General features: G+C 31.5%; 1 protein-coding gene across 1 annotated transcript in view; it reads left to right on the forward strand.

Annotated features, from left to right (window-relative positions):
• The window catches only part of LOC126743741 (laminin subunit alpha-1), a 549108-nt gene that overhangs the window by 273958 nt on the left and 256284 nt on the right, over window positions 1-18866 (forward strand). The window contains exon 5 of the mRNA XM_050450955.1: window positions 5803-6051. Coding sequence (XP_050306912.1) covers window positions 5803-6051 — 249 coding nt within the window. The remainder of the gene's footprint in view (window positions 1-5802; window positions 6052-18866) is intronic.

Below are 18866 nucleotides of genomic sequence, written 5' to 3' on the forward strand. Positions count from 1 at the left end.
GTTAGTTTCTAAGCATTTATTTATTATGTGTGTAATATATTCGCAAATATGAGGACAGCAAAGCTCAAGAAGAGTTATGTTAAGACCGTCTGATCTAAAGGCTTTACTTTTTATTTTTTTAATTATGTTAAATACCTCATAATTTTCCACTGCTCTGAACTGCAAAGAGAAATCTATGTCACTTTTTTTATTGGTTGAATAAAAATTTAAAAGTTCCTGATCTAAAGGCTGGTTTGAGATAGTAGAGTTTATAAAAAAATTGTTAAATTGATCAACATCATTAAACTGCATCGGAATATCTTTTTTGTTAGACGGAGTTAGTTTATTAAGTTCCTCCCATTTTTCTCGAGTACTGCAATTTTTAAATTTATGCTTATAATAGGCTTTGCGTTCCATTCTTATTGAAGCTGTTGTTAAGTTTCTTAATGATTTATAATATTTCAATTTTTCTGGACGTTTAGTGCGTTTAAACTGCTGAAGAGCTGCATCTCTTAATTTCTGCATTTTCTTAATATTCTCTGTAATCCAGGGTAGGAAGGGTTTTTTAGGCAATGTAATTGTTTTAAGAGGAGCGTGAATATCAAATAGGCTAGTTATAGCATTGTTAATAAATACGACTTTTTGATTAACATCAACGATATTGTAAACATTATTAAACGGTATCGATTGAAGGTCATTTTTAAATAGGTTATAGTGATAATTAGATTTCTAGAAATAATAGTTCTTGGTTTATAATTTAATTTGGCCATTTGTATCTCACAATAGACTACGAAGTGGCTTAATAACCTAGTACCATATCTATACCGGGTGATGTAGCACCAAGCTGACCATAGGAAATCCCATATAAATTATGATACTCTCAAATATTGGCTGCCCTGTATATCTTACAGAAAAACTGTATTAGACTTTTTTAAAGACTCGAGTAAGACAAGTCATCATACCAAATTTCATTACTTTTTATTAACTGATTTTATTAATGAGTACAACTAGGGTTATCCATTTTATGCTTGGGAAAGTAAAGTTAAACAAAACACACAAGATATTCAGATGGAGACGAAATTTTTATTTTGTTTTAAAGATTGAATCATTCCATTATATGTGAACACATTTAAATGTCCACCGCGGGACCTCTGACAAACTTCAATCCTTTTAAGAAAATTTTTAATCACTTTTCGGAACATTTCAGGTGATATCTCGGCTAGAACTTCCCGAATGTTGGCTTTAAGTTGTTAAAGAGTTTGAGGGTTATTGCGTAGACACGATCTTCGAAAAAAATCCAAAGGTGTGAGATCACAGGATCTTGGGGGCCAAAAGATATCACCTAATCTTGAAATTAAACGTCCTGGAAACTTCTCTTGCAAAAGACCTCGGTTGGCATGTGTTGTGTGACTTGTGGCCTTGTCCTGTTAGAACCACATGTCTTCCAGATCTTCTTCTTCGATTTCTTTCCAAAAATAATTGGTCAACATGCTTCCATACCGCTCAGAGTTTACTGTTAAAGCTCTCCCACGATTGTTTTCAAAAAAATACGGATCAATGACACCACCAGACCATAATACACACCATACAGTCACTTTTTCGGGATGTAAAGGCCTTTCTACGATCACCTGAGGATTTTCAGAACCCCATATGCGGTAATTCTGTTTATTTACGTAGCCACACAGTGTAAAATGAGCCTCATAACTGAAGAAAATTCTGCTCGAAAAATGCATTAGCAGCTTGTTGTTCAAGCACCCAATTTGCGAATGTTCTGCCTTGTCCATGGTCTGTAGGCTTAAGTTCTTGAGTGAGTTGGACTTTGTACGGATGGAGCTGTAAATCCTAATGCAAAACTCGCGTGTTTGTGCCTATAATTCCTATGCCTTATTCCTATTCCTAATGACTATAATGAATTTAAAGATATTTATTGTTTTGACTATAAGTTAATGTACATTAAACCTCATGGTTATTATTTACCTATAAATAATTAAATATCTTAAATTATGTTTTTTTTTTCAAAATATATATTTATTATATATAAAATTACATAAAATATCAAATAATTTAAATAAATAATACCTATTTTTTAACACCTGATAAATTTGTTTTGTTCATGTAATGTAAAATTTCCTGTAATTTCCAAAATTTTGTATTTTTTCCAATCATCCTCACTTTTTTATCAATATTTTGACCACACTCAACATTCTATGTAAAAATTTTCAAAAAAAAATCGGTTTTTAGACGTTCCTTTAACTTTACCGGACCCCAAAACTCGCCACAGTGAGCCGTAAGACAAACCCACATTTTGAGCACGCTGAGGAATTGACAAATTTGGGTCTTCGTCCACACTTTGAACCACAGCAACGATATTTTCAGCTGAACGAACGTTACGGAGATGCACGTGCGTTATAATATCAGTACAGATCCAGTCTCTTGAAATTTTCTTACTGTGTTCGAATTTGTTTGCTCTGTAGGACGATTATGTCGACCGTAATCAGCTCGTAAAGCTCTAAACGTTGACACAGGAGAAACACCATTTTTATAGAACAATTTAATAATTTTAGTACGTTGTTCGACTGTTAAACGATCCATATTTATAAATGACAAACCTTCAACTAAAAAAGAACCCGACACATGACGTTTAGTTCTGACAGGTGTCAAACGGCAGGGTTGTACTTTAGCCAACCTCGAATTGGATAACCCGCTACTTACAAACAAGAAAACAAAACAAAGCAAACAGAAAAATATTAAAAATAAATACAAAATAATTTTTTAAACATTAATTTTTCTTAATCAAATAGTCAAACAATTCTTTATTTACCGCCAAATAATGTCCTAATAAGTTGTACACGTGCCGTTAAAATTGCCATTTTTAGAAATCATTTTTAGAATTTTTTAGTTCCTCTGCATGTGGATAACCCACATCTATATAAATAACACTTTGAATGTGACATCACAGAAAAAAGTCGTTTGGTAAGAAGTCCGGGGCCTGGCTGGCCAATTGGTAGTGTAATTAAATCCAATTACGCTTTCACTAAATACGTTTTGAATATATTCCCTGACTTTTTCTGTGAATTGTGCGCAGGACAGCCATTTAAAACCATCTCATTTTTAGGTGCAACTTTTTCAAATTATGATCCAATTTGATTTTATTATTGTTCCAAAATGCGTCTCGTCCCAAATATTTTTCCAAAAGAAAGGACCAATAATTTTATAAAGAAAATTACCTGCCTAAATATTTACCTTCTGGGGGTACTGGGTCCTTGTAGGAACAAATCTGTGTTCGTTTTCTTTACTCCAGTAACGAAATGTTTGAAAATTTCTCTCATTATTTAAGGTAAAGATGCATTCGTTCGTAAAACAAACATTTCGTAACAAATCCCTGTGGCTATTCGCCCTTTCCATAAGTTTAAAACAGAAATCTGCTTCTCGCATTTAATCGCCTTCCCTTAGTTCGTGATGTTTTTGATATTTAAGAGCATGGTATTTGTTTGTGTATAGCATGTATTTTTTTAAGTGTGCATAATACTTGTACTTTAATCTTTTTCTATAACTTATCCAAGAGTTCTGCGCTAATTTCTTTATTTTCTTCAATATAAAGTAACATTTCAAAATCTGAATTATTTTCTCCAGCACTGCCATCATTATTGTTTTGCTCTCAGCATTTTCATTTACTAATTACTGTACCCTTGGTCTTAAAGTTTTTAACAATATTCCGCCCTGTTGTTTTACTTGGAATATATTTCAAATAAAATTCCGGCCATTTCAAGCATGTGGACGGGACCAATTACAAGAGAATTTTTGTAAAAAATAATAATCCTTTCATTATATGTTAATTCGAAGTTAAAATTGTAAAATAAACACTTCATTTAAAAGGTTGCATTTGAATTATAAAAAAAGCTAGAACAAAAATGTATACAAGTAAATATTTTTTTAAATATTTGATAGTTGTGGACGGGACTTGAGAAATCGCTGCAAATTTTGTCATTTTGAAAAACCAGAAAAGGTTCTGAAGTTACTGAAGTTGTTTTCACAAAAAAAATAATTTCTCATGGTCAAGGGTAAACCACTTAGTCCGAAAAAATTATTTTAAAATAAGTATGTATTGAAATGAATAATAATATAAGATATATGATTTTTTTGGTTTCACAAAATACTCTAAAAATTTTAAAAAATATATTTTTGTTTAAGAATATCATAAACTATTTAAAAGAAAACAATGACAATGTTTAAGTGTTAAGCATACATTTTTTAACTAATTATGAATTAATGTTTAATATTGGAAATTTTTTATAAGATTTTTTAATGTGTTTGACCAATTTCTATTATTTTATCTGCTAATGGCTTCAAAGAATGGCACGAGTAAAGATCTGGAATGGGCAAACAATTCCATCGACTGGTAAACATTTCTTCAGTTTTTTAAATCTCTTAATAATGCAATAGATTTTTTAAAAGCAAGTAACGATAAGACCACTATAAATCTGATATATGCATTGTGTTTTGTAAAGACCATCTTATATTTAAGAGGGTGATACCTGGACCCATTTTAAGAAAAAAAGTCCCTATGAACATATTTTCTAAACGTCTTAACTTTTGAGATATAGGGTGTTAAATTTTTCAAAAAAAAAAGTTTTTTAATGATAACTTAAAAAATATTATAGACATTTTTATAAAAATTGGTACATGTATTCTATGCCTCAAGACGCATTTTTTGATATGCAAAAAAAATATTTTCTCTGCTAGTAGCGTCCCTACAGGTCCTCTATTAAATATTTTTAGTGAAAAAAATACTACGCCACTGCTTTTTCTAAAAGTAAAAACTATTTTTAAAATCCTCAATCACTTTTTAGCAAATTTGATTTCTTCAAAAAACAAAATCTGATGCCGTGTGAAAATGTTTGTTCGTCGATTGCAAGCAAATTAAGGGATCAGATTTATTACAAGAAATATGAAAAGTTAAAAAAATTAAATAATTTAAGAAATGAGAATAAAAAAGTCTCTACAAGCACTCTTATGTGACTAAATTGTTAAGATTTTGAAACCGAATGCTTTAAAAGAGATAAGACTGTATGAAAAAAAGGAAAAAACGACAAAAAATATTTGCTATTAACAGGATTTATTCATAGCATAAAACGCAACATGATGAATTTTATTTTTTTAGGCAAATTTTGGTAATTTATAAAATATCCAGTTCGATTGTTGAGCAGTTTTATTAAGAGGTAACTTGTGTAGTTGTTGTAAAGTACATATGCCTATCAGAGAAATTCACCGAAAACATTTTGGAGTCTTTTCGAACACTATTCTCCATGTAGTACCACTTAATCATAGTTATTTTTCCTTGATTAGGGTAATAATTATTCATAGTGACCACTAAATTAATAGATGACAACACTTTGACATAATATTTTGATAATTTGAGGCTGGTGGTTTCATATTTTAGATTTTTTCAAATAAATTTTAAGAAAGCTTCTTAGAAAGTAATGAAATTTGGTATGTTGGTTTACCTTACTCGCACCTTTAAAAAAGTTTAATACAGTTTCATAATTTTTATGGGATTTCTTATGGCCAGCTTGGCGATGCACCATCCGGTATTTATTGACTGGTCTTTTCTTTCTTGATTATCGTTGAAGTTGTGCTCTGTGCCACAAACCGAAAACTTGAATTTATTAAAATCTGTTTATATTAAAAATCTTTAAGGGTAATTACAATTATTTTAATAGTAAACTCAGTTATAATATTGATACATACATAGAGTAAAGAAGCGAAAGAGTTAATCCGAATTAATGAATTATTAAACAAACTGATTTTTTTTCTTATTTACAGGTTTTCATCTCGTTAATCGAAGGACGTCCAGGTGAAAGCGAAGCAAGTCCTGAAATCTTAGAATTCACCAAAGCAAGATACGTGCGGTTCAATTTTAAGGGCCTACACGGAAATCTGGATTCTGACCGACTAAAGAACGATCCCTTAAGGGACAAAAAACTTTTTTATTCTATAAAGGACATTGATATTGGGGGACAGTGTGTCTGTAACGGACACGCGGAAAATTGCCGACATAATGTGGCCAGTGGGGTAAGTACGTTTTAATGTTATTTCTTCGGGAGCTCGTATCTTTTAAATCACCCTGTATTCGCGACATTTCTTTAGTCCTAACAAGAAAACCCGATTGTTCGCTCTAAAGACAAAAGATTGACAAGATTCCCACACGATAAGTATCGAATAAAGTCCAAATAAGTACTCAAAGCGCATTTCTGGGAATAACGTGACCAATAGGTTGGCGCACCGGTGTGCTTATATGGGTAGTCTGATGACCGGTCGAGACCAAACTGAGACACTTGATCGGCTTTTATCTTCTTGTACTTTGAAAAAATTCTTTTTTTCATTAGGATATATTGAAAATGGAGTTTTTACATTTTTTTTCTTATTAATAGTAGATCTATTTCCTTATTGCCATGAGAGTTATTACCATATAGAGTATGAATATATTTGGTTATTTATGTATACTTACCTATCCTTTTTTTTGTATGGTGTCAATAGAGTATATAGTAAATTTTAACTGAGAATTTTAATAAGGTTCCTCTTTTTTTTTCGTTTTTTATATCGATATTTTTTTGAAAGCATAAAAATATTCATTAAAAACCATGATTTCTCAACAAAATATAAAATGAATGTTAAATGCATAATTTTAAATTTCAACGTCAAATATTAAAAATATAGAAAAAAAAATAAAATAGTAATGAGCTAAATAATAAAAATTTCTAAAATTTTCACCCATAGTACACGCAAAACCAGTAGTCAGCGAATTTTCATCTTGGTAAATCTTAGTGGATAAGCCAATGCAACTATATTCCACAATATAACTAATTTGTTCTGTTATACTCTACCACATATTTGGTTGAACAGCTAAAAAAGCTAAAAAAGGACATTCCAATTCGCAATTGTCTGCGGCTACTTTTGTGTTGCTGATAACACGTAGCTGATCCTCAATAGGTAACAGGAAGTTTTCAATCCATAAAATGTAATTTCGAAGTGTTTTTTTTTCTAGACCTAACCAGTAGCATAGGTTAATTAACGCAATCTAATTAATTTTTTTCTGAACTTTTCTGGAACTACTTTGGCTTCTTTGATTTCAAACAGCTTGACAGCTTTTTTAATATTATTGTTAGTATTAACGCCTCAAAACCCGGACATTAATAGAATCCTCCAAATTTTCCTTTACATAGGTTGATAGGTTTCATATAGAGGTTCTATATTTACCCTGAAACTAATATTTGTATATTATACAGTGTGTGTCGGCCAAATGGAATAAATTAGCTAATAAATAGACGGGAGCGTGTTGGAAAAAACGCTGGAACACGTCGATTGGTTTTTATAGTTGCGCATTTTTTTTCATTAAAACTTTTTATACAGGGAGTATCAGATAACGGTGGTTAATACCAACTTGCTTAGTTTAAACATAACACCCTGCATGTTAATTAATTTTTAGATTTCTTAGATCATTTTAGACATATTTTGTATACAATGTCCTATACCTATCTTTAACTGTTTCAGAAATATTAAGTAAAATTCAAAAAATAACATTTAGAAAAGAAAATTATTTATTTGTCGAAAATTGTTACAACATATTCAAAAACTTATACATAATACAAACCTAAACAATAATGTCAATATAGGAGATTGACGAAAAACAAAGAAAAACACAAAGTCACGGTCTCACAACATGTAATTAAACTACTACACGTGTTTCGCTTTAGTTAGAGCATCATCAGGCCTTTAGAAGCCATCCACACACTTCACAGTAGATAAATAAACAATAATTTTGTATGTTGGTCTCTTAGAGCATAATGGATGAGTTTTTGAATGTAGGAGATGTTCAAAATGCTCGCCACGAATGTCTTGGCAACACCCTACCCGTAAATAGAAATTTCTTCTAACGTTACTCAACATCTCAAGTATGATCGATCTAATTGCCAGGGTTATTCGTCTTCGTAAGTCAGCTAAGTCAGTGGGTTTAGTTTTGTATACAATAGTTTTCACATATCCCCATAAGAAAAAGTCTAATGGCGTGAGATCGGGAGACCGTGCTGGCCATTCCATCGATCCTCGCCTCCCCATCCACCGATCTGGAAATATTTGGTTGAGGTACTGCCGGACATTTATTTGGTAGTGGGGTGGTACTCCATCTTGTTAAACCCATATCATATTCGCTGGAATTTGTGGGTTTCCTGGATCAGGATACAAGTTGGCCAACGTTGGCACTACATTATTTTGAAGCAATTCTAAATAATTATCGCCATTCAAATTGCCTTCAATAAAAAAGGGACCTATGATCTGATCTTCAATAATTCCTGCCCAGACGTTAACCTTTTCAGGGTATTGAGTATTGTCTTCTCTCGTCCAGCGAGGATTTTCCCTGGACCAATAGCGGCAATTTTGACGATTGGCATGACCGTGAAGAGTAAAGGTGCACTCATCAGAAAACATAACATGTTCTAATTGGATCACATTGCCATCATTTGTTCACAAAAATACATTCTCCTGTCAAAATCGTCTTCCGTGAGCTCCTGGGTGGGTATAATTTTATAGGGATGCATTTTGTTTTCTTTTAATATTCTAATAACTGATGAATAGCTAATATCGAGTACTGGGGCTGCTTTCCGAGTATGTGGGTGTTCCTAAAACTCAAGTCTCAGTCTCAAAATATCTTTTTATATGTATTAATCTGGTAACATGTTTCGCTAATAAAGCATCATCAGACCTACAATAAACAGAAAATCACACGTAACTACAATAAAACCTTACACTAAAACAAAATCAAATATTAAAAATTAGTTAAACTTACCTTATAGCTAGATGGCCTGCTAACTACTGACAAATAAAATTTAAATCTGAGAATACTCACATATTTTATAATAAAAACAATAACATGGCACAAAAATTCAACGAAAAATGTAAAAAATATAAAAAGGAAAAAACGTGACAGGTGTAAGTATTTGAACCCACGCTCTAAAGTCGATCTCGGTGAAACACCAGACCGTTAACCACACGGCCAGCCCTGCTTATGAATATGAGAGTCAAAGGCATATATGCGTATCGTGAGCAGAAACAAGAGGTTAGATAAGATTATTAAAGATTAGGTTCTTTCTTAGCGAGTTAGTCGTTTTGAAAGCTATGGAAAGGTTGAAAGGCTTAAAAAAAATTATTTCTAGTAAAGACGCTGGATAAAAGTGACATTCTATCTAAATCGGGTGTATATTGTCTTAATTGTAGGGATTGCCCTGCTGTTTATGTGGGACAATCTGGAAGGAGAGTATCCACAAAAGTACAGGAATACCTAAGCCTCCTTAATAAGTTCAAGGACACCGACACCACAGAACCTAAGTCAGCATTTGCTAACCATTTATGATCAACGGGTCAAAGTTTTTCCGTTTCTAAAAATATTTCCATTGTTCACGAGTGCCCTAAGGGTAAAAAGTTGGATCTATTGGAGAAAAAATGGAAATCACCAAAGCCAAAAAGAGTCCAATTTTGACATGCGTTAATGATGTTTTCACCTTTGAGCCAGGACTTATCTTTAATAATCTTATCTAACCTCTTGTTTCTGCTCACGATACGCATATATGCCTTTGACTCTAATATTCATAAGCAGGGCTGGCCGTGTGGTTAACGGTCTGGTGTTTCACCGAGATCGACTTTAGAGCGTGGGGTGGGTACTGGACATCGGTAAATAGTAAACAGGAACTACGTCAACGACTTACCAATTGCATTGGTCAACAAGATCCTTCTTAAATACAAGCAGCGACAACACATGCTGTAAAACACAGGATTTTAAAGTGCTTAGAAGTCAATAGCAAACATTTTGTAAATTTATTGTAAATTACTTATAATCACGTGTTCTTGCTACAATTTTGTCAAATTATCGATGAGTAATTAATAGTTTCATCAAAACTTCATTAGAATAACTATTTCTTTTAATTTCAATTAATCTTTAGGTAACTATTTTAAAGAAACACCCACGAGTATTACTATTATTATTGATCAAATAAATGTAACTGTCATACGTCAATATCAGAGCATTGTTTGGTCACGACCTTTCATGGCCACCTAAAGCAAATATTTCAAAATATTCCGATTTTTACATAAACTTGCTTTTATTTCAGAAACCAAACTACTTAAATAAAGAAACATAATACCTCGTTAGAAAGGGATCTTAATTTCATTTTAGAATATGTTATAATATACAGGGTGTTTTATTTAAAAAAATGATCACTTTTGACCAACGCTGTATAATGTAGAACAAATTTTTATCGTGAATACTAATGTACAATACTTCCGTAAATTATGCTTATAATTTCAATTTTCTGCGAGTTACAATGCCGTAGTAATAAAAATTTGTTTGGAGCTATGTTTTGGTCAAAAAATAAAGAAAATAATTAATTTCAAAAACCGCTAAAAATAGGTATAGGAATACCTGATACAAAAATAATCATAAAATGATAGCGGATCAAAAAATAAAATAATATATAGGGTATTCCATTTAAAATAACAAAGTTGCTAATACTTTTTGGTATAAGCGGCAACGCTGCATCGCTAAAAATATTTTTGGTCGTTAGATCGCTAGCTAAAATTCATGATGCCAAATTTTCCAAAAAAATTCTATTTCCCGTTCTCAGTAAACGTCTAGGTACCTCTCTGTAAGGTACCATCAACCATCAATCACTCTGTATAATGAATAAGCAACTTGAATAAAAATAGAAAACCTAGAATTTTTTTAAATTTAAACACTAAACATTATTAGTTAAAACAAAATTAATTACCGCTTGACGTTAGTATACGTTAGGTTAGGAATGCTTTATATAAGTGCATAAACAAAAAAATAATAAAAAGCACAGACAAAAAAAACAAAAACAAGGACCACATACACAAATAACTACTCCTAGTGATCAAGAATACGCTACATAATAGATTTTATAATATGAAAAATTTTAAATTAAGCCTCATTATTGCAAATATAACAGATATGATAAATTGGTGAAAATTTCAGTAGGTTGGTTATTGGGGTGGAAAGATAAAGAAGAGTATGATGTCTGTTACTCTTGAGGAACCGTATTTTTCAATAGTAACTCTAGATAATCTAGTCATTGTGAATAAATTAATATAAAAGCAGAAAAGCAAAATATTTTCTACAAGTTTGCAGAGAATAAGCATCAAATCTTCCCAAGTAAATTTTCATGTATAACAAACACTCTGAGGTGGCTACACTCGCTCATACATATAGAAAAGCACTAAAGTACACTTACATCAATATTACCCGTATAAAATACAAATTCTTCAACGGCTTTTTGATGACGATTTTGAGAAAAGAAATTTTTCCAGAGAATTTTGTGAAATAATGATCAATTTTATAAATGAAAACCGAAATATTTTACGGAATATTTTCTTTACTGATATTGTTGAAAATTTGCGAATTTTTAGAGGTCACACGCAGTGTCCAGACAAGATAAATGTTTGGGCTGGTACTCTTGAAAATTCTATTATAGGACCATTATTTATTGATGAAAATCTAACCGGCTGCATATAGAGAAATCCTGGCAGAAGTTTTTCAAAATGTTAGAAAGGAGTTTGAGAGCAGACTTTATAACTGTTTGAAAAAGACTGGACAACATTTTGAATATTTTATAAATTAAGTTACCGTTTCTTACTTTTGTATGTTCTATTTCATTACAATAGTTATTCCTAAAGCGCGGATTTATAAAAATAATGTTATACGTAGTTTCTGATGGCTCAGCTAATTTGAACATACATACATATAAATTACAAGAAATGAAGCCCTTTGGTAACTTTTTTTTCGTGCCATTTTGCCTTTTTTTAGTTTTTATGCATATTTTTTATTTGTGCTTATTTTCATGCATATTTGGAGCAGAAGTGATATACACACAACCAAACTTATATGGAATCACCTTGTATTAATACGAAATATTTTAGTAAGATATTTTTTGTTGCAAGCAATAAAAAAGTACAAGTATTTACTCTCAAGGACAGGCAGATTAATAATAAATAATAATGTTTTACCTAGCAGTGTCGATTTTACTGTTTCACTTGCAAGTCGCATCAAATTTATAATTTATTTATTTTTGAAAACTAAACAAGAATGCCATACATTGGGCTATCGGAAGTTCAGAGGGGAAGAATTATTGCTCTGGCAGAACAAGGCATGGCACAAAGGCAGATAGCTAGAACGGTGGGGGTTACACAAGGTGTTGTTTCAAAAACATATTCAAGATTTCTGGAATTGGGAACCTTAAAAAACAGACCAAGGAGAAGTCGTGAAAGAGCAACTACTGAAGGGCAGGATCGCTTTTTAGCTCAAATAGCAAGAAGAAATCCCACAACATCTCATCCAGAGCTTCAAAGGCAACTTTTACAAGCTACGGGTGTGAGTGTTTCTGTCGAAACTATTAGAAAAAGACTTCGCGCTGGGCAATTATTTAGCAGAAGACAGTTAAGGATTCCAGAACTTTCAAGGCAACATAAAATTGAGCGTTTAAATTGGTGTTTGGAGCATGAAAATTGGGATATTGAAAATTGGAAAAATGTCTTATGTTCGGATGAAACCAGAATAGGACTACGATCCGATAACCGGCGGATTCGCATTTTAAGAGGTAGAGGGAGACAAGCTAGACTTCGTACTGCCAAACCTATCCCGAAATACAAAGGAGGTACTATAATGTTTTGGGGTGGAATTATGATTGGTGAAAGAACTCCTTTAATTCCAATTCGACAAACCCTAACAGGTCAAAGGTATGTAGATTTGGTATTGCAACCTGTAGTTAGGCTCTGGCGAGGTGGTTTTGGCAATTTTTTTTAATTTATGCAAGATAATGCTCCTCCACATACCAGCAGAGTTGCAAAATGTTTCTTAGAAACGGAAGGTATTGCCGTTTTAGAGTGGCCTTCTTGCTCACCGGATCTTAATCCTATAGAGCACTTATGGGATAAGATAAAAAGAAAGATTAGAGCTCGCCAGAATGCTCCTGGTAACACTGAGCAACTTATTCAAGCAGTTTTAGAGGAATGGACAAATGTTCCCCAAGAAGACATTGACAATTTGATAAATAGCACGCCTCGTCGAATTCGTGCTTGCATCGATGCTAGAGGTGGCAATACTGATTATTAACATTTAATTTTAAATTAACTTTCTTGTTAAATTGTCATATTCAGAAAAATCATTTTTATAGAAATCTACACTTTTTGTTTTTTGTTCTATTATTGTGAAAATTGTAATCAGTTTTATTATTTTTTTTTTAAACTTGGTTTTGAAAAAGTGCCCTTTAATCCTCAATGACTATTTTTTTAAATAAATTCCATTTTACGAAATTACTGGGTGATTCCATATAAGTTTGGTTGTGTGTATATATGATGCATATTTTGCACTTCATGTGCCAAAATTTTTTTCCTGATAAATAATCTGATCTTATTTTAATAATAGGGAAATATTAAGCAACTAATCCCCATCACAAAGCTTATTTTCCTTCCTTAATAAATGGCCAACACACGCAAATATCTAGTATATCCTTCTGCGACCATTACGTCGCATCGTATCGCACGTTCTGTTTTGGATCAGTTCGGGAATCCCTGAAGGAGAGGCCAATCGAGAAATTCATAGTTTATATTTTGTTAGTCAGATCAGTGCGTGTAAATATTGTTTATCGTGTAGGAGATTCGTTCTTATTGCGAATTTACTTGCCGACGTAAGATATTAAATCACAGAATTAGCTTTTAAAGTGAGTTATTTATTAACATTTAACAAAAATAATGCCAAAAGAAAACCAACTGTGAACGAATGGATAAAGAGGCCATTCAGAATTAAAGTATGAAAACAATAAATTGTTTTGCAGAGCTTGTATAAAAACGGTAAGTTTTTTATTTATTTTGTGTTTTTAAAAAACAGCTCATAAAAGATGATTTTTGCAGATAAATTGCGAAAAAAAATATAATATACAGCAGCATTTAAAAACTATAGGACATGTAGAAAACTTAAATAAAAATTAAAGATAAATCAACTCAACAACAAACTTTATTGGAATCAATGGCCAGCACATCTACACAGGATGAGCAAAAACAATTTTATTTTGATTTGTGTAAAGTTCTGGTTTCCTGCAATATTCCACTTTATAAATTAAATAATAGTCAAATATTTATTTATTTATTTATTTATTTAAGTACAAGGCTCTCCTACAGATAGACTAAGCAATCCAATAACAGGAAAGCACAAAGTATCTTATGAATTTAAATACAAGTAAGCGCTTTGCCAAACATTACATTTTCACCAAACCCAACAAATACACCAAGCAATATAAACCAAACTAACTTATTTAATAGTACCTCTTATAAACAATAAAGAAGCATATATTCATATGAATAATGACAATAGGGAAAAAAAGGACAATATTTATCGTTATTTACGAAATTAGGTAGAATTTTTTAAGTATCGCTTAAATGAAGCCATACTGGAGAAAAATATATCATCATTCAAATTAGTTTCTTGAAAATTATTAAAACTACGGGCGCATCTGAACAATGGAGAGTTAGACAAATAGTTTGAAGAATATCTTGAGATGCTAAAGGTCGATCTATTACGCAAAATATAAGGATTAACGTTGATATGTAAATTTTCCAGACAGAAAGGGCAGTCTATTAAATTATTAATAATTTTATAAATCAATATTAAATCAAAATTGTTTCTACGACTCTCTAAGGGCTTCATACCATAAAATTTTAAGTTATCATAGTAAGTAAAAAAATGTCTCTGTCTATTAAAGCGAAAATTTACTATATTTACAAACTTTCGTTGAACTCTTTCAATTTGGTCAATATATTTGTGATACATCGGATTCCAAGCCACTGTCGCATATTCTATAGTAGGTTTAACGAACGCATTATATAATAATATTAATGATGATTGATTACTAAAACCCTTTGTAATTCGAGTTATAAAACCTAGATTTTTTAGAGCTTTCTGAACAATGTTTTCTATATGAACGTCGAAGAGCAGTCTGGAATCCAACGTCACACCTAAATCCTTAATAAACTCCACATACTTCAGGATAGTGCCCCCGAGATAGACATCACATTTGTTTTGTGTCTGAGATAGTTTTCTGCTAAATAGTATAGAATGGCATTTTTCTGGATTAATAAATAACTTATTTAAGGTACAGTACCTTTCAAAATTTGCAAGATCAGATTGCAGGGCACGAAAATCTGATACCTTCTTGATTGTTGTAAAGATTTTTAGGTCATCTGCATATGCAAGATATCTACAGGTAGAGAAACATTGACCAATGTCATTTAAAAAAATTGAGAACAAAATCGGTCCCAAATGAGAACCTTGCGGTACTCCTGAAGTTATGGTTGTACAAGAAGGCTTTACTCCATTTACGACAACGTACTGAGAGCGATTTGTTAGATAACTTTTAATGAGTTTGAGCAGGGCCCCGTGCACACCGAAATTCTCCAACTTCACGAAAAGTGTAGGATGATGTACCTTATCAAAAGCCTTGGAAAAGTCAGTGTACACGGCACAAGTTTCCAGACCTCATTTATATCAATATTGTTAACTACAAAACATTCTTGACATTGACTAGGCTCAATTAAAGTTGGTGTATCAGAAGGTTCAAATACTCCACTAAAATACTTAGAAAAGAGTTCACTAATGTCAACACAATTTGAAGCTTCCTGATCATTAAATTTCATTTTTATTGTTAAGCTTTTAGTGTTTTTTTTTGTTGTGAAAAAATGACCAGAAATATTTAACGTCTTTGACATTGTTTATTTTTAATTAGATAGATTGTGTGTTTGGAAAACCATAGAGGGTATTGTCCCTTATTGATCTTAATTCTAGGGATGTGGTTAATAACAATGTTATCTAAACCAGTATAAAAACATGCAATGTTAATATTTACATCTTTAGATAAAAATAATTTGTCCCAATGAGTAGAATTAATAATTTCATTGATAGTGTCGTAATTGGCATTATTAAATTTTAACTTGGTATATGAATTACTAATAATGTTTTTCTCCGATATTAAATTAACATTTATATCCAAAGACATGTGATGGCTATCTTCAGGCACAAATGGATCCATACTTTTATTTACAATAACTTTTGTAGAATTAGAAATAATAAGATCCAGAATTTTATCACGAGCATTGAAGACGTGATTAAATTGCTTTAGATTATTAAAGTAAAAAGCATCAGAAAATGCTTTGCTGCAAGGATCAGTGGCGTTGATAGGCAATAAATCCTTAACATTCGGTTTTTGTGACCATATTAAATTAGGTAGATTAAAGTCACCCATTATTAAAAAATAACTATTAATATTAGTGCTTATAATATTTTCTAGTTTAGACAAAAAGTTTAGATAGTTATTTACTGCCGCATGAGGTGGAATATAAACAGTGCATAAAAATAATTTTCTGCCCCCCTCTATAGTAACGCTCACCCATATGTCTTCGATTATTGTGTTATAATTACACCACTTAGAGACAAGTATTTAGTTCCTTTCTGCAGAAATACACTGGTAGACATATTCCAGCCGAATCAACTTCGCGCAAAAACTATATTGATCTAGTTTACAATAATATAATACAAGAAATTAAAACAAAAACAGTATGCAACTACATATGCTTTTGCGTAGATGAAACGACGGATTCACGTGGTCGATACATGGCTCATTTAATGATTGGAATATTGAGCGAAGATAACTCAAGTAATGCTTTTTTAATTAGCTCAAAGCAGCTGGACAAAACAAATCATAATACCATTACTAGATTTGTTCATGATGAGCTAACAAAATTCTTTTTGCCAGACCCTATTCCTAGTGAAAAAATATTGTTTTGTATCAACATCTAGTCTATTGTACATGTCTAGCACATGGATTGAATCGGGTTGCTAAAACTACTTGTACCCAGTTCCATTTGGTAAATAGTTTGGTAAATACAGGAAAAAAGATTTTTGGAAAAGCACCATTAAGAGCTCAATTATTTCGAGAAAGGATACCAGGTATACCACTACCCCCTGAACCCATTAATACAAGGTGGGGTACTTGGCTGGACGCTGCTTACTATTATGCTAACCATTTTGAATCTTTCAAGGAAATCATATTAGATCTTTCTGAATCCTCCTCCAAATCAATTTCAAAGTACCCAAAGATAGTCAAAAATGAAGAACTTAAGCAGAATTTGGCGTTTATTAACACAAACTATAACTTTGTAAGCAAGGCCATCACGCAACTTGAAGAAAAGGGTCTTGCTCTAGTCGAATCTGTGGAAATAATTGAAAATTTTAGAAATGATTACCTAAAAGTACATGCTGGACCTGGAAAAATAATTTATAATAAGCTTTATGAAGTTTTAAACAAAAATACAGGGTATGAAATTTTAAAACAAATTTCAAATGTGATTAAAAGAGATTTTGTTGAAGACCTTGCTATATCTGATGCTGCTTTAATTCCGAAATTTAAGTATGCTCCAATTACCAGCGTAGATGTTGAAAGAAGTGTCTCCCATTTAAAACTTGTTTTGAGTGATAGAAGAATGGGCTTTTCAGTGGATAATTTAGAAAAACATTTAATTATTGCATCATTCAAGCATGAATAATATGTTTCTTTTGTAAAAAAGATCATTATTAATGATGCGTTAGTTTATATTATCAAAGTTAAATAAAAACTACCGAAAATTTTCATTGTCTTATTTTTTGCCTAGTACATATTTCAGTTTTAGAAGTATTTCATATTGTATTCCTATAGTGCATTTTTTAGTTTTTATGCCATTTTTTATGCTTATTTTAAATATTTTTATGCTTATAAATCCGCGCTTTAGTTATTACTTAAAAAAATAAATATCTTTACGGTTTTAATTTATTTTTTTATAAAGTATAACAAAAAGATAAAGTATGTGGTATCTCTAAAAAGATAATTAAAAGACCTGTAAAATGAGGTATAACTCGACTCCTCTTTCTATTTAAAATTTTAGAGGTTATGTCCGCCCCCACCAGAGGGCAATTTGATTGTAAACTAACCTAAAAAAAGTTCCCCTGAAAAATAAATTGGATTTGTCTTCGGAAATTTTTAAATTTTATAGAGACGCAGAAATATAGAGGGTGGTACCTTTTTAAATTAACACCCTGTATGTATATTTATCGCAGTTGTATTTAATACAAAGTATTTTTACTTTATCGTGTATGGCTTTTTTTTTTAAAAGTATAGAAAAATTAACTTCAGCCTGTGAAGATAATTCGCCAACAAAATCATTAATAACCTGGTTTTTTACTTTTTATGAAAAGCATCATAACATAAGAAATTTACGAAAAGTCATCTTTAATAAAATTAATGTTTTATAAGTTAATACATCTATTCTAATAAAAAAACTAAAAGGAATTCCCAAGTTAAATTTACTACATCAATTATTTCAAATAAAGGATACATTAACTTAATGAGTTTAGCCTCATAATATTTCATAACATTTATTGCATAGTAGATGCTTTAGATTATTATTAGGAAACTATAATTCCTCTATAGTCATTATCCAATGAAAAAACCCTAATTACCACTAAAAGAAACCATTTATTCTATTTCTTACGTCCGATTTTTTCCTTGATCGACGGATAATCCGCGCCATTCAAGCCGATATTAGTTAGGCATTCATAAAATATGAATTTTAATTGAAAGGGGAGGAATTTCATTAGAACCCGATCATTATCTCCGAATAGAAAATCGCTTCTAGAATGTTTTGAGTTCACTTCGCGACTGGCAATCCGGCCAAGGAAAGGAAGAAAAGCAATAAAAGTTTGCTCGAAAACAGTGGCGGAATCCAATTTTAAAATCGTT

This window comes from Anthonomus grandis, chromosome 13 (genome assembly GCF_022605725.1).
Source record: "Anthonomus grandis grandis chromosome 13, icAntGran1.3, whole genome shotgun sequence".
NCBI lineage: Eukaryota > Metazoa > Arthropoda > Insecta > Coleoptera > Curculionidae > Anthonomus > Anthonomus grandis.